A 16,518-nucleotide genomic window follows, 5' to 3' on the forward strand; every position below is an offset into this window, starting at 1 on the left:
TAAACCCACAAGGGCTATAGGATAAAACATTTGAGCATTGCCACTGCACAGTTTTAGTAGATCACTGGCATAGTAACTGCTGTGTTCAATTGTATAAAAAATGGAGACTCTCTAGAGCAGGGATCCCCAGTCCCCAGGCTGCGGCCCACTACCAATCTATGGCCCACTCAGAACCAGCCTGCACAAGTGGCTGATTGGTGCACGTGTGTGCACGCAACAAAGATGATCAGGGGACTGGAGGCTAAAACATATAAGGAATGGTTGCTGGAATTGGGTATGGCTTGTTTAATGAAGATAAGGACCAGGGGTAACATGATGGCAGTGTTCCAATATCTCAGGGGCTGCCACAAAGAAGAGGGAGTCAAGCTATTCTCCAAAGTGCCTGAAGGCAGAACAAGAAGCAACGGGTGGAAACTAATCAAGGAGAGAAGCAACCTAGAACTAAGGAGAAACTTCCTGACAGTTAGAACAATTAACCAGTGGAACAACCTGCCTCCAGAAGCGGTGAATGCTCCAACACTAGAAGTTTTTAAGAAGAGACTGGACAGCCATTTGTCTGAAATGATATAGGGTTTCCTGCCTGAGGAGGGGGTTGGACTAGATGACCTCCAAGATTCTTTCCAACTTTATTATTAGTATTATTAATATTAACTCGATTTGCGTGAGCAGCAGGCCGGCACATGCGTGCAGCTCAATTTACACAAGTGACGAGCCAGCATGCACGTGTGCAGCTTGACTTGCACAAGTAGCGGGTCAGCGTGCACGCGTGCACACGTGCAACTCAAGTTGTGCGAATGGCAGGCCAGTTCCCCTCTCCCCTCCCCCGGGCCACCAAACTGTAAAGGTTGGGGACCACTGCTCTAGTGATCCAACTGTTGGGGGGGGGCATGCCTGAATCAGTCTGAAATAGCCATCAAGCCCTGCTTTAACAATCCCACCCACAACTGGTCACCTGTCTTTGCAAGCCTTACCCATTTTGCAGCTGTGAAATTGGGCAGAAAGCACTAGTTCAAAAGTGGCCCAGTTGAGGACAACTTAAGGCAATCTTGTTCATGGATGAGATGATAATACCATCATTGATCCAATGGATAACAAAATATTGCTTGTAACATGATTGCACTTAAGTTCAAGTGGATAAAAAAACAACCCTTGCTTATTTGTGAAGAGTTTTTTTTTAATAGACCGAAGGGAAGGCCTGTAGTCTGTCTTCCTTTAAACATGATGTTTGATAGCCTCTTCAAATCCATACTTCCAAAGACTATTTGCACTTATCTCCAAGCACTTATCTTGGCAGCTCAGCAATATATATATTGAGAACAAGGGAGACAGATATTGAGAATATAATGCAGAGATTATGTTTTGGTTTAGATGTTCCACAACACATGAAATTTAAAGCCTAGACAAAGATGTAGGATGGGGCGTCATAGAAAGATCTTATGAGTTTATTCTAAAAAAGGTATATCATAACAATGAAGTCCTTCCTGTTTACTATCTTTGTGAAAGACAGGAAGAGGACCAAAAGGTTTCAATGGGCAGGACATTTTTGGCCTGGAACAAGTTGTGAGGAGGGAGCACACAGCACCAATTCACAACTCAGAAAAAAGACAGGATGGCAACCTTACATGAACACATGCTCTCTAGAAACTTTGGGCATTGATTCCCCTCAGCAGTCACTAATAGCAATGGAATTTGGAAGCATGGAGGAGTGCAACATGCCAAATGGATTGCACACTAACTCTCTGAATAGACAATCACTTATTCACAGATGCAAGTCATCGGTGTATGATTATGTTTTTCATCTAATCAGTCTCTGTCAAGCTATTTTTTTCAATCTGCAGTCCATATTTGTGATATGAATCCATGATCAATTTAATTGCCATTTATTTAGCATGTGAATTGCTTGATGTATTCTGTCCTACTACTATTATTATTATGGTTCATCTCACAGTCAGCCAGATGTTTAGACTGGTCTTGGCTTTTTATACACCTGTGGAGTACTTTCCAAGGATCTGGGATAGACAGATGTTCTTGTTTGCTGGTGTAAAGGGATCATCTCAGGATGTAAGCTGATCCAAATAAAGCTGCCTTTTGCAATTGACTGATAGGGACTTTGTCAATGCCAATTATTATTTGCTTCAAATTCAGTTGCTGACTCAATGGGCATTAATGTAGCAAACCACATGCAGTAGTATCATACATTTATAAACAGCTGGATAAGTGGGATTTATATAATCTAAATCAATTTTCCCTCCACTCTGTGTTCTCTGGATATTTTGGACCAAATTATTCCAGCCAGTATATCCACAGCTAGCATCTTTACCTCACTTTGAAGGACTTATTATTCTTATTTCCTTTTCCCACACAGGCTGCTTAGCAAGTAAATCAGAAGAAAAACTCTTTCGCAAACTGTTCTCCCGTTACAACCAGTACATCAGACCTGTACAAAACGTATCCAATCCCGTGAAGGTGCATTTCGAAGTGGCAATTACCCAGCTTGCAAACGTGGTAAGGCTATTGTTTGCCGGGCTGCAGAATCTCACATTTCAGCCTGGCAAAGAGACCCTTAATCTGGTGGTCCCTTCAGGGAATGATAGCACTTGTAGATTTCTCCCCCCCCCCAAGGCTGGAGGTGCTATTCCATGTATGTAATGAAGAAATTCTTATGAAAATAGGGACCCTGTGTGTATGCAACTGTGTAGTAGAGCAGGCATCTATAACAAGACAAAACATGTGGACATTTAAAACACCTTGGCTGTGAAAGGCTGTGTTAGGCTTGTCGCAACTTGAGCATTTAGGAAAGAAGGACCCTTGTCTCCTTTTTTGAAGTGAAAAGTTACTTTTACTAAAGTCAAGCGATTACAGCATAAGCAAAGCTGGATCTAAATATTCCCATGCAAAGCTTGCGTTTTTCCCTCTCCCCTGGCCCTCCCCCCTTGACCAATCTGCCAGTGAACAATGACTTTCCAACTAGGTGTTTTTGGGGACATCTTTGAGGTTTGGCGCCTCTTTGGTGCAGTTTCGCATTCTTTTCTCACAGCTCCATCCTTAATCGGCCGGCCTCTTCCAGATTGACACCTCTGGTTCCTGTCACCCTATCGTTCCCCCTCCTACCTCCCCAATCTCCCTCCTCCCTGCATTTTATGGCAGGATGCCAGCAAAGTGGAGTATGCTGAAGATGGCAGACCTGACAGGCTGCCTTCCCTCCCTAAAATAGAGGTAAAAGGGCTTTGTCGTTTTATATAAAGCCCACCATAGGCTGTGGCTATAAATAGTGTATATCAGGAAAAGTAGGAAACATTCCTTGCAAATGATTAAAGATCGCTCATTACCAGGAACTAAAAGAGAGGAAGCATCTCCAGTGTGTCCCAAAGGCGCTTGCTGTCCCCCCAAAAAATAATGGGCTTTGTTTTTGTTTTTGTTTTGTTTTGTTTTTCATTCCATTTATCTTTTGGAAAAGCACCTTTAGGCCTCTTGTAGGAGAGCTTACTAAGGGTTCATTTATGCAGGTTTTCCTCTCTCTCAGCAAATCATTCAGGGTGTCCCCTGTCGTTAACTTTCCCTTAGCAGCTCCCAGGTTATTGATTGCCTTTCCATCACGATTTGCTATAAGTAAAGATCTTTCAGCAAAAAATAGACACTCTGCAAATTCTATGCTTTCTTGGGATTTCTCTGACTAGCAGACCAGCCACTAACCGGGGCTGTAGAGCTTAAATGATTATCAAGGCAGCACTATGGAAAAGAGTCCAGCTTCCTTATCTATTTATTGCTAAATCAGTATTCAGAGGATCAACGTTCCTATGTAGTCATGCTTCTTCAGTATATCTTTTACTTGCTCAGGAGGCTTTTCATTAATCAGAAGCTGCTGTCATTAACAAAATAATTATAAAAGCCGCTATATTCTGAGCTCCTGTGGCGCTTGAGATTATGATGGGCTCGGAATTCTGCTTGAATGAGCAGCACTGATATCGGAGCTTCATTGTATGTGGGTATTAGAGTGCATTTAAAACTGCTCCTTTTGTACCTGATAACACTGGTTCTTCCCATCATGCTTCTTTGAATACCAACCTCCTGTCAAAAATCCTGGATTTATTTGTTCAGGCAGTCCATCATTTGCATGACATCGACTCTCAAAGCTCTAGATCCCTTACAATTGTAAAAACATAAGAGAATAATTACTTGAAGCCGCACTTCAAATCCTATTGCTACTCTCCACCACTTGGGATTCTCCTGCAGAAGACCACTATTTTTACGGTGTTCCTAAATGTTAATAAGATGGCACTCATCTTAATCTTCTACAAATTCCCCATGGACAGCTTCAGATGAGCTAGTTTGGGATGTAATGAGTAGTACAGTGCATGATTGGGGTACAAACAGAATTGTGTTGAATACAAATACTTGGTGACCGATCACCAGGAAAACAGTGGAATAGAAGGAAAAAGATAAGGAGAGAACATGCTACCCATGCAATAGCAATAGCAATTAGACATATATACCGCTTCACAGTGTTTTAGAGACCTCTCTAAGCAGTTTACAGAGTCAGCGTTTTGCCCCCAACAATCTGGGTCCTCATTTTACTGACCTCGGAAGGATGGAAGGCTACGTCAACCTTGGGCCGCTCAGAATCGAACTCCTGAAGTGAGCAGTAAGTTAGCCTGCAGTACTGCATTCTAACCACTGTGCCACCACGGCTCTTCACTGTAGAGCAGGGGTGTCAAACTGCCAGCCCATGGGCAGGTTGCATCATATGGAGGCTGCACCAATTCCAGCTCTGGGCAGTGCAAAAAATGTCGTGATACGTCATGATACGTCACGTGAAATGGCGAGTTTCACACTCGTGCTGTAGAGCTCTACCAAAGCTCTACCCCTTTTTTACATGTGTTGTACTGATTACCAACTTGACTTTTTTGAACATACCCTTACTGATGCTCCTACTGCTACGCCTTTGAGTTCTCCTGGATTCTGCTTAACCAGCTCCTCTAGAGATGTTAGAGCATGCAACCAATCTTCTTTATGTGGCTGCAGTTTTCGAATAAACATTAATAAGACTGTAGGCAGTGGTGGGATTCAAATATGTGAACAACCGGTTCTCTGTGTGGATACCACTTCCGGAAGTCCATTCTGGGCCTGGGCAACAAAAAATTAGCTACCGGTTCTGCCGGACTGGTGCGAACTGGCTGAATCCCACCACTGGCTGTAGGTAGTTGCCAACAACTATCTCAATATTCATGAATGCTTTTTTTCAGCCTCTTGTTTTCAATAGTTGTAAGTAAAGTATTCACAAACATCCCCAGACATTATCTGAAGGCAACATGTTTTTCCACCCAGATTTCTATTCTCTGTTCCATAAAGGTCCCCATGATCCTTTCAAAGTTATTTAGGCTGACTGGAAAGAGGTTTTAACCTTTGTTAACTAGATAACCTGTCTGAAGAAATAAATTGTTTGCCTCCTTTCGTCTGCAGGATGAAGTCAATCAGATCATGGAGACAAATCTCTGGCTGCGACATGTAAGCAAATTTTTGTGCCATCAGTGTGTCAGTGTACGTATGTGTTTATTGCCATGCTGGTTTTAGAGATGAGATCACAGTGGGTAATTGGCATTCAGAAGAGATTTGGATAGAAAAAAAAAATCAGGTAAGTATTTAGAGATGTTCCAGGGCACAGTATATCTATAGCAAAAGCGCACATAGTACTTCAAAAACTCATTGATTTAATGGACGAATAAGAGGAATGGTGTTCCTTAAAGCAAAAGGTCTATTCCAGGGGTAGGCAACCTTGGCTCTTTTATGACTCGTGGACTTCAACTCCCAGAATTCCTGAGCCAGCCATGCTGAGGGGAAAATGAGAGGTTTCCAAGCTGAGCCATGTTGGCTCAGGAATTCTGGGAGTTGAAGTTCACAAGTCATAAAAGAGCCAAGGTTGCCTACCCCTGGTCTATTCAGTGATGAATGAGATGAGAACCAAAAAAAGTGAGGGCGGGAACTAAAGTCACAGACAGAGAAAAGAGGCAACACAAGCAATGGGTGTTTGAGGGCCAGCACCATGATTAAAAGTATTCCAGTAACCATAAATGCACCTGAAAATGAACTGTAGGCAAGAAACTCCTTAGAGATTGGATATCAGATATTGGGAGCATTTGGGTAAGAACCATCACCTTAGTTTACAGATTCAGCAAAAAGCGAGAAGAACTTTCAGAGGCAGCAAAGACATTAGTGGAGGCAACGTAACTTCTTATCCAGGAGATTTGATCTATTAACTCTAAAGTCCACTAAACCAAAGTCTGTTGAATGGAGACCTTATTATAATTTTAGTGGGCTATTACAGAAGAAAAAAAACAAATAAGGGGGATTATTAACTTGAAACTCATTCCCAATCTTATGAGTCCAGGAGAACGACTGAGGTAACTAGGTATGTTTAATCTAATGAAGAGAAGGACTAGGGTTGATATGATAGCAGTCCTCCAGTACTTGAGGGCCTATCACAGAGAAGAGGGAGTCAATTTATTCTCCAAAGCACCTAAAAGCAGGACAAGAAGTGTGAAAGATCATTAAAGAGAGACCCAACCTAGAACTAAGGAGAAATTTCCTGGCAGTGAGAACAATTAATCAGTGGAATGGCTTGCCCTCAGAAGTTGTGGGTGCTCCATCATTGGAGGTTTTCAAGACAAGATTGGACAGCCATTTGTCCAGAATGGTATTGAATCTCCTGCCATGAGCAGGAGATTGGACTAGAAGACCTCCAACCAACCCTTTTATTCTATGTTCTATTATTCAAACTCAGGGGTAGAGAAATTGTAGCAATCTTGAGGTTGTTAATTCTTGGCTCCCAATGGTCATGATGATGGCACAGTTGCAATACCTTGAGGGCAACTTCAGTAACAACCTTAGTATGAGAATCACTTTACAGGTACAGTATATCATAGGATTGAACACTTATTATTTCTCCTTTTAGATTTGGAATGATTATAAATTGCAGTGGAATCCAGTGGAATTTGGTGGAATTGAATTTATCCATGTGCCGTCAGACAAAATTTGGAAACCTGATATTGTGCTTTACAATAAGTATGAACATTCATCATCATATTTAGTCATATTAACAGGTTTATTTTGAGTTAGAAATGTACAGCTTAAGATTGCTTTGTGCTTGCATCTGCAGTGCTGTTGGAGATTTCCAGGTTGAAGGACGAACCAAAGCTCTTCTCAGATACGATGGCACCATCACCTGGACACCACCTGCCATTTTTAAAAGCTCCTGCCCCATGGATATTACCTACTTTCCCTTTGATCACCAGAATTGCTCTCTAAAATTTGGATCGTGGACATATGACAAAGCCAAGATAGATCTTTTGATTGTCGGTTCCAAAGTAGATATGAAAGACCTTTGGGAGAACAATGAATGGGAAATAGTGGATGCTTCTGGCTATAAACATGACATAAAGTACAACTGCTGTGAGGAAATCTACACGGATATAACCTATTCTTTTTATATCCGAAGGCTCCCCATGTTTTACACCATTAATTTGATTATACCTTGCCTGTTCATTTCATTCCTGACTGTATTAGTATTTTACCTTCCATCTGACTGTGGAGAGAAAGTAACACTTTGCATCTCTGTCCTCCTTTCACTGACTGTTTTCTTGCTGGTAATCACAGAGACAATTCCCTCAACTTCTTTGGTCATCCCACTAGTGGGAGAATACTTACTATTCACCATGATATTTGTGACACTCTCTATTGTGGTAACAGTGTTTGTACTGAATATCCATTACCGGACTCCAACTATGCATACGATGCCCAACTGGGTCAAAACTGTCTTCCTTGGTCTTCTGCCCAAATTTCTCATGATGAAGAGACCCATACAGAAACATGCTGACTCCCAACCCCCCAAACCTGCGAAAGAAAGCGCCACTAAACCCAGCAAGCCAAAGGCAGATGAGCTTGCAGAAGTGAAAGTCCTCGGTGAGCACCAGTGCTGCCACTGTGACAACTCCAAGGATGTGAGGAAGAAAAGGAGACAGAGTTGCCAGTCTGCCAAATGGGAGGCTGAATCAATCGAGTATTCCCCAGAGGTTAAGGAAGTCATTAACAGCGTTCAGTTCATCGCAGAAAACATGAGGTGTCAGAATGAAACTAAAGAGGTAAGATCTCTGAGGAACGAGATTGATTGATTTCTAGCTCCAAAGACTACAGTAATTTGGGGGCATTTCTCTAAATGTGATAGAAAACAAAAACCTAGTTAGTTGGGGGGAAAAACCTGCACCTGAGAGTTAGAGAGGTGCAATGATGCAGCACTACTGGCATGAATGTGTAAAAGGCTGCCTAATGGAGCTCTTTAAGCAGCATCAAAATTGTTAAGTCCTGCTAGAAGAAGTGAAAACGGTAGAACATTCTTTCTCTGGTTTTCAGTTTCCTCTAGCAGCAGAAAGGACTGCAGACAGGATAAAAGGGAACTCATGCTAGCTGTGTCTCAATTACCAGAGGCACCATTTCAAGGATTGCCCTGAGTGAGATTCAGCTGATCAACAGAAGTTCTCCAGAGCTTTAGAAAAAAAAGAACGTTTTCACTGGAGATTGCTGTGGCTTAAAGATGAAGCCTTCTTTTCTTTTTTTTCCCCTCCTAAATGTCCTCTACCATTAAGCCATGATAATGGACATATCTCTTGCATTGCTTAGCACCGTTCATCTAACACAGTGGTTCTCAACCTTTTTAATGCCGCGACCCCCAACCGGTCGTAAGTCAAGGACTAAACCGGTCGTAAGTCGAGGACTACCCAACCGGTCATAAGTCGAGGACTTTCCCTGCCCGGGAGTGCCACGCATGCGTGGTTCCGCCCCCTGCGCCGGTCAAGTGGCAGAGACGGAGCAGGCTGACCACCAGCTGGCCCAGCTCAAGGGAGGTAAGGCACCCGCTGGAAAAGGGAGAAAAAAATGGCGGACAGCCTTGCTTGGCAACCCCCGTGAAATGGTCGATTGACCCCAAATGGGGTCGCGACCCATAGGTTGAGAACCGCTGATCTAACAGTTGATGGCAGAGTAAACTCAATTGTAGAAAAGAGAGACCAACTGATTCTACATTCCAGTTGTAAGGGAGAGGGAAAACCATAGCTATGATCTAGCTATATGCAGACTGACATAGGATAATGCTAGACTAATACAACTAACACCAAGAAAAGGGAAACCAACTGCATACAGAGCACCCAGGAAAGAGTTTGAGAGTCCCTTTGCAAAATATTGGATGGAAGCATGGTCTGAGTGCTTGTATCTCCTTGCCAGTCTTTTTACTGCTTAATTACTCATGCTTTCTTTTTGGGGTGCCAAAGCGTAATAAACGCTCTGTGACAGTTCTTGCTCCTTCTTCTTTTTATAGTTCATTCCCTTCCAGGAGACAGATAAACAGGCAACAATGCAAGAAGGAGAAAGAAGGGCTAGTGGTTCCAGGATTGGCATTGGCCTCCTACTGAGTTATGGGGCTTGAGAGATGCCCAGTTGTCTCAAACCAGATGCCTTCCAAATTTGTTGACCTGTGAATTTCTAGCAGCAAGAGAACAGCTGTAGTATCTGAAGTTCAAGACAACAGGCTGAGGAAGGCTAATCAAGAGCAAAGATGGATAGATAGTCGAAAGGGACAAATTAGCCAAGTATTGTCATGTACAGTGGTAGCTCAGTACCTGACTGCTTCAAAACTCTTTGAACTTGGTACTTGATGCATTTTGATGTGAAAATGTCCTGGTACTGATTGTTTGTTGGTACTTGACATGATGCAATAGGAAAAGGGGGACGACCACAGAGAATAGACCAGAAGTCGGCCATGCTAGGAAGGTCGCTGATTAGGAAATCAAGGCAGAAACTAAGGGTCGCCTGGTAAATCAGTGGTTTGTTTGGCACGCATCATGTTTAGTACGTCATGCCACCTGGAACCAATTAATGATGCGCATTGAGATAGCACAGTATATCCTTTCCTGGGCATTTTGCTAGTTAAAGTACTTTTGACACTATATTTACATGAGCTACAAAAGGGTACGAGGGCTTTTAAAATGAACTTCAGAGGTTGTGCTAATGGCTTTGGTTACTTAAAGGTATAAATATTTCATGTCGGGAGGCTCTCTGACTTTGGCAATAAGTCTCTAAATAGACATGTAGAAGCTCTAGGACAGAGGCCCTGATCCCAAGATGGTATTTGATCAGTGAAGGTCTATTGAATTCTATAGGCTGTGCTGATGTGTAGAAACATAGAAGATATTTTGAAAAATAGCCAAGCACGTACACAAGATCCAAACTCCAGTGTTGTAGCTAAGCCTGGGTTGACTATGGCAATCAGAGATTCAGAGAAAAGGGCCTTCAACAAATATAAATTTTAGTGGAAAACCTCCTAGTGCAGAAAGCAAAGCATCTGGCTTTCTGTCCTCAGTTCACTAAAAGAAGAGATGTTAACCGTACTATTTATATTTATTGAATAGAAGGCCAAGGGCATGATAGGGATTAGGAAGAATGATTATTTCTATTTTAGTTTTGGAAAGGAATATGATTTTGACTTGCTGGTTAAGTTTGGACTTCAAAATAATTCTCACTCTTATGGTTCTCCAAGACCATTTTTGTCAAGATCTATCACCAACACAAATAATTGTTGACTATATATATATTGTTTAAGGAACTCTAAATTAAGCTCACCTGCAGAGAAGTCTAAAGTAAGGATGGGAACAGCTGATCTTATAGATATTGTTGAATTATAGCACCAAACAGATCTTGCCAGCAGCATGACCCAAAATGAGAGATAGTGGGACTTGTAGCTAATAATTATGCAAGGCTTTGTACTTCTTATCAATGAAACATTTGTAGGTAGAAATAACCTAATGTAAAAGAAATTAAATGTTCTGTAATTTATTGAGAAATTGGAACAATGTGGAACATGACAGCAGAAAACGTGCCAAATTCTTCTTTACAAATAATGCCAAAATATTATATAATTGTATAACAAATATATATATGAAGATTCTATCTTGTGACCTATGGTTACACCAATAAATGTTTCATATGAATCTATCTGAAGATTCTAAATGTATCTTTTTTGAAAAAAAATAATAATTGAGAAATCTCAGGAAGCACAGAGTCATTTTAATAGATAGTGTCAGTTAAATATTATGAATTCAATTGAACATGTATGTGTTTTCTTATGCATTGCAGGTAGAAGATGACTGGAAATATGTTGCCATGGTAATCGATAGAGTATTTCTGTGGGTGTTCATAATTCTCTGTGTATTTGGAACAGGGGGATTATTCCTACAACCATTGATAGCAGATGTATAATATATGGGTGGTGATCCACATTTTGCATGATCCTTTTTAATAGGATAGACAAGCCACACTTTGGCAACAGTTTATAGAATATCAGCTTTCATCTCAAGCCAGAAGAAAAGTATTCTCATCACTTTACGATGTATTAAGCCAGCCTTTCAGATGGGTAGACTAACTCCCATTATCCACAGCCAGCAAAACCTATGGAGTTCCACCTCAACCTTTTGGGAGGATAGTAGATTGGAGAAATCTGTGTTAATATAGTGGCTTTCAAATGTTCCTCAGATAATCCTTTCTACATTGATTTTTCTGCTAAGAAATTATTCATTACAGTATCTGCTATTGTACATATCTCTAAGATAAACAGCAGATTAATATTCATACCGGCTCAGATTCCTGGTCCTTTGTACAAGAATAGGTTTTTGCTTCATTTATAGAAGGAATAAAATAGTGTAGGTCAAGATGAATCAGAAGAGAATCGTCAGTTCAAATGCTCACAACTGTTTGTCAACATTCCTTGTAAAGAAAAATCCTTTATACATAAGCCATTCATTTTGCAAGTAATAAATGTATAGTTTGCTGAGTGATGCAGTGGCCTAGAAGTGAAGATCCTCGCATCCCACTCAGAAAGTTGAGAGTTTAATCCTAGGCAATGACAGATGTTTCTCTATTAGGATGCAAGCCTAGATGTCAGGAAGGCTATCCGGCCTGTAAATGTTCAGCTCCACTCAGTCTCCCTGATGCCACCTTAAAATGAAGGATTTGAGGGTCATAAAAAGAAAAAAACTGAATAGATTGCTAATCAGTCTAGTGAAGTTATTAATAGTAGCTGGTTTTTTCTGTATGCTTATCTTTCAAATTAAAATCATGCTATTTTTCTCAATTAGATAAACTCCAAACATGCTTGATTGTAACCCATCATCCCTATTTTTAATGCTGATGGGGGGGGAGATGAAATTTAAACACAGCTGGAAAGCATCAGGTTGATGGACGGTGCACTTAACTATATCTGAAGGACAACAGAGAAGGAGAATAACCAGATGTTTCTCTGATGGTATCTGAGGGTCACTCATAGTATAATTCCTGACCAACCACAGAAAGTTCACTAGACATTATTTGCTACATTTCACATGAATTAAATACTACTGTTGGAAGCATAGCTGTGCTGCTATTTTGCTTTTGGTAAACCATTTATAAAAGACATTTAAATGTAATGTTTTGGGTACTTATTTGGTGACTGTCCAAGCTATTGTAACAGAAAATGGCAGGGCTAATGCCTTTTCTGAAAGAAACAGGAAATTACAGCACTGTAGATATATATTTTTTTTCTGATCAACTTCCTTTCTTTGAATCCTGCCATACCATAATCTGTTTGATTTACAAATTATTCCAACTACATTGTAAACTCAGCTGATTTTTCTCTTGTTTTTTTTCACCATTTAGAGGGGCACCCCACCACTGAATGAGTATACTGGTAGTCCTCGCCTTATGGCCACAACTGAGGCCAAAGTTTCTGTTGTTAAGTGAGATAATTCTCAAGTGAGCTTTGCCCATTTTATGACATTTCTTGCCACAGTTGTTAAGTGAATCGCTGCAGGTGTTAAGTTAGCAACACGTTTGTTAATCAAATCTGGGGTTCCCCATTGATTTTACTTGTCAGAAGGTCACAAAAGGGGATCATATAACACCCCCCCCCGGACACCGCAACCATCATAAAAATGAGTTGGCTGCCAAATGTCCGAATTTTGATCATGTGACCATGATGAGATGTGTCAACGGTCATAAGTCGTTCTTTTCAGTGCTGTTGTAACTTTGAATGATCACCAAACGAATAGTCGTAAGCTGAGGACTACCTCTACTTGTCTTTCCTGAACAACAGCGTTTTCCCAACCTAGTCTCCTCAAAGACATGCTGAGCCTACAACTTAGAATTCTCAGTCGGTGTGTCTTTTAGATAGTTGCCCAGTCTTGATTGTTGTAGCTCCAAAACATCTGGAGCAATGTTTCTCAACCTGGGCAATTTTAAGATGTGTTGACTTCAACTCCCAGAATTGTGGAAGTTGAAGTCCACACCTTCTAAAGTTACCCAAGCTGATCTGGAGACACTGTGTTAGGAAAAAAATGGATTTAAAAATCTGGTGCCCTCCAGATTCTAAACCCTGTCATTTCACAGACTGGTTAGNGTTTAATCTACCAAGCTTTCGTCAAGTGCACTTGACATCATCAGGGTTAAAAAGGCAAATGATCATCAGGGTTAAAAAGGCATTTGCCTTTTTAACCCTGATGATGTCAAGTGCACTTGACGAAAGCTTGGTAGATTAAACTCTATATGTTTTATAGATTTCTCTTGGTGGTCGCTTTGTTTTATAATATATATATGCCCAGTCTTGTTTAAGGAACTCTAAATTAAGCTCACCTGCAGAGAAGTCTAAACTAAGGATGGGAACAGCTGATCTTATAGATATTGTTGAATTATAGCACCAAACAGATCTTGCCAGCAGCATGACCCAAAATGAGAGATAGTGGGACTTGTAGCTAATAATTATGCAAGGCTTTGTACTTCTTATCAATGAAAACATTTGTAGGTAGAAATAACCTAATACTTATGTAAAAGAAATTAAATGTTCTGTAATTTATTGAGAAGTTGGAACAATGTGGAACATGACAGCAGAAAACGTGCCAAATTCTTCTTTACAAATAATGCCAAAATATTATATAATTGTATAACAAATATATATATGAAGATTCTATCTTGTGACCTATGGTTACACCAATAAATGTTTCGTATGAATCTATCTGAAGATTCTAAATGTATCTTTTTTGGGGAAAAAAAGTAATTGAGAAATCTCAGGAAGCACAGAGTCATTTTAATAGATAGTGTCAGTTAAATATTATGAATTCAATTGAACATGTATGTGTTTTCTTATGCATTGCAGGTAGAAGATGACTGGAAATATGTCGCCATGGTAATCGATAGAGTATTTCTGTGGGTGTTCATAATTCTCTGTGTATTTGGAACAGGGGGATTATTCCTACAACCATTGATAGCAGATGTATAATATATGGGTGGTGATCCACATTTTGCATGATCCTTTTTAATAGGATAGACAAGCCACACTTTGGCAACAGTTTATAGAATATCAGCTTTCATCTCAAGCCAGAAGAAAAGTATTCTCATCACTTTACGATGTATTAAGCCAGTCTTTCAGATGGGTAGACTAACTCCCATTATCCACAGCCAGCAAAACCTATGGAGTTCCACCTCAACCTTTTGGGAGGATAGTAGATTGGAGAAATCTGTGTTAATATAGTGGCTTTCAAATGTTCCTCAGATAATCCTTTCTACATTGATTTTTCTGCTAAGAAATTATTCATTACAGTATCTGCTATTGTACATATCTCTAAGATAAACAGCAGATTAATATTCATACCGGCTCAGATTCCTGGTCCTTTGTACAAGAATAGGTTTTTGCTTCATTTATAGAAGGAATAAAATAGTGTAGGTCAAGATGAATCAGAAGAGAATCGTCAGTTCAAACGCTCACAACTGTTTGTCAACATTCCTTGTAAAGAAAAATCCTTTATACATAAGCCATTCATTTTGCAAGTAATAAATGTATAGTTTGCTGAGTGATGCAGTGGCCTAGAAGTGAAGATCCTCGCATCCCACTCAGAAAGTTGAGAGTTTAATCCTAGGCAATGACAGATGTTTCTCTATTAGGATGCAAGCCTAGACGTCAGGAAGGCTATCCGGCCTGTAAATGTTCAGCTCCACTCAGTCTCCCTGATGCCACCTTAAAATGAAGGATTTGAGGGTCATAAAAAGAAAAAAAAACTGAATAGATTGCTAATCAGTCTAGTGAAGTTATTAATAGTAGCTGGTTTTTTTCTGTATGCTTATCTTTCAAATTAAAATCATGCTATTTTTCTCAATTAGATAAACTCTAAACATGCTTGATTGTAACCCATCATCCCTATTTTTAATGCTGATGGGGGGGGAGATGAAATTTAAACACAGCTGGAAAGCATCAGGTTGATGGACGGTGCACTTAACTATATCTGAAGGACAACAGAGAAGGAGAATAACCAGATGTTTCTCTGATGGTATCTGAGGGTCACTCATAGTATAATTCCTGACCAACCACAGAAAGTTCACTAGACATTATTTGCTACATTTCACATGAATTAAATACTACTGTTGGAAGCATAGCTGTGCTGCTATTTTGCTTTTGGTAAACCATTTATAAAAGACATTTAAATGTAATGTTTTGGGTACTTATTTGGTGACTGTCCAAGCTATTGTAACCGAAAATGGCAGGGCTAATGCCTTTTCTGAAAGAAACAGGAAATTACAGCACTGTAGATATATTTTTTTTTTCTGATCAACTTCCTTTCTTTGAATCCTGCCATACCATAATCTGTTTGATTTACAAATTATTCCAACTACATTGTAAACTCAGCTGATTTTTCTCTTGTTTTTTTTCACCATTTAGAGGGGCACCCCACCACTGAATGAGTATACCGGTAGTCCTCGCCTTATGACCACAACTGAGGCCAAAGTTTCTGTTGTTAAGTGAGATAATTCTCAAGTGAGCTTTGCCCATTTTATGACATTTCTTGCCACAGTTGTTAAGTGAATCGCTGCAGGTGTTAAGTTAGCAACACGTTTGTTAATCAAATCTGGGGTTCCCCATTGATTTTACTTGTCAGAAGGTCACAAAAGGGGATCACATAACACCCCCCCAGGACACCGCAACCATCATAAAAATGAGTTAGCTGCCAAATGTCCGAATTTTGATCATGTGACCATGATGAGATGTGTCAACGGTCATAAGTCGTTCTTTTCAGTGCTGTTGTAACTTTGAATGATCACCAAACGAATAGTCGTAAGCTGAGGACTACCTCTACTTGTCTTTCCTGAACAACAGCGTTTTCCCAACCTAGTCTCCTCAAAGACATGCTGAGCCTACAACTTAGAATTCTCAGTCGGTGTGGCTTTTAGATAGTTGCCCAGTCTTGATTGTTGTAGCCCCAAAACATCTGGAGCAATGTTTCTCAACCTGGGCAATTTTAAGATGTGTTGACTTCAACTCCCAGAATTGTGGAAGTTGAAGTCCACACCTTCTAAAGTTACCCAAGCTGATCTGGAGACACTGTGTTAGGAAAAAAATGGATTTAAAAATCTGGTGCCCTCCAGATTCTAAACCCTGTCATTTCACAGACTGGTTAG

At 40.3% G+C, this 16,518-nt stretch overlaps 1 protein-coding gene across 1 annotated transcript; it reads left to right on the plus strand.

The window, feature by feature from the left end:
• Window positions 1-5,463: 5,463 nt before the first annotated feature.
• Window positions 5,464-14,347, plus strand: CHRNA6 (cholinergic receptor nicotinic alpha 6 subunit). Its single transcript, XM_029285724.1, has 5 exons — window positions 5,464-5,505; window positions 6,950-7,059; window positions 7,154-8,135; window positions 11,179-11,295; window positions 14,225-14,347. Exons 1-5 carry the CDS (start codon window positions 5,479-5,481, stop codon window positions 14,345-14,347), a joined length of 1,359 nt encoding a protein of 452 aa, XP_029141557.1. The 5' UTR covers window positions 5,464-5,478.
• Window positions 14,348-16,518: the final 2,171 nt, after the last annotated feature.

Source organism: Protobothrops mucrosquamatus, unplaced genomic scaffold, assembly GCF_001527695.2.
Source record: "Protobothrops mucrosquamatus isolate PMUCROS unplaced genomic scaffold, P.Mucros_1.0 scaffold2126, whole genome shotgun sequence".
NCBI classification, from domain to species: Eukaryota; Metazoa; Chordata; class Lepidosauria; order Squamata; family Viperidae; genus Protobothrops; species Protobothrops mucrosquamatus.

Bases quoted from the DNA above. Each gene is read 5' to 3' on its own strand.
- CHRNA6 (XM_029285724.1), top strand. From the start codon at position 5,479: ATGGAGACAAATCTCTGGCTGCGACAT. The intron at 5,506-6,949 runs GTAAGCAAATTT...TTCTCCTTTTAG, and splicing joins CAAATCTCTGGCTGCGACAT to ATTTGGAATGATTATAAATT. The intron at 11,296-14,224 runs GTATAATATATG...TATGCATTGCAG, and splicing joins TACAACCATTGATAGCAGAT to GTAGAAGATGACTGGAAATA.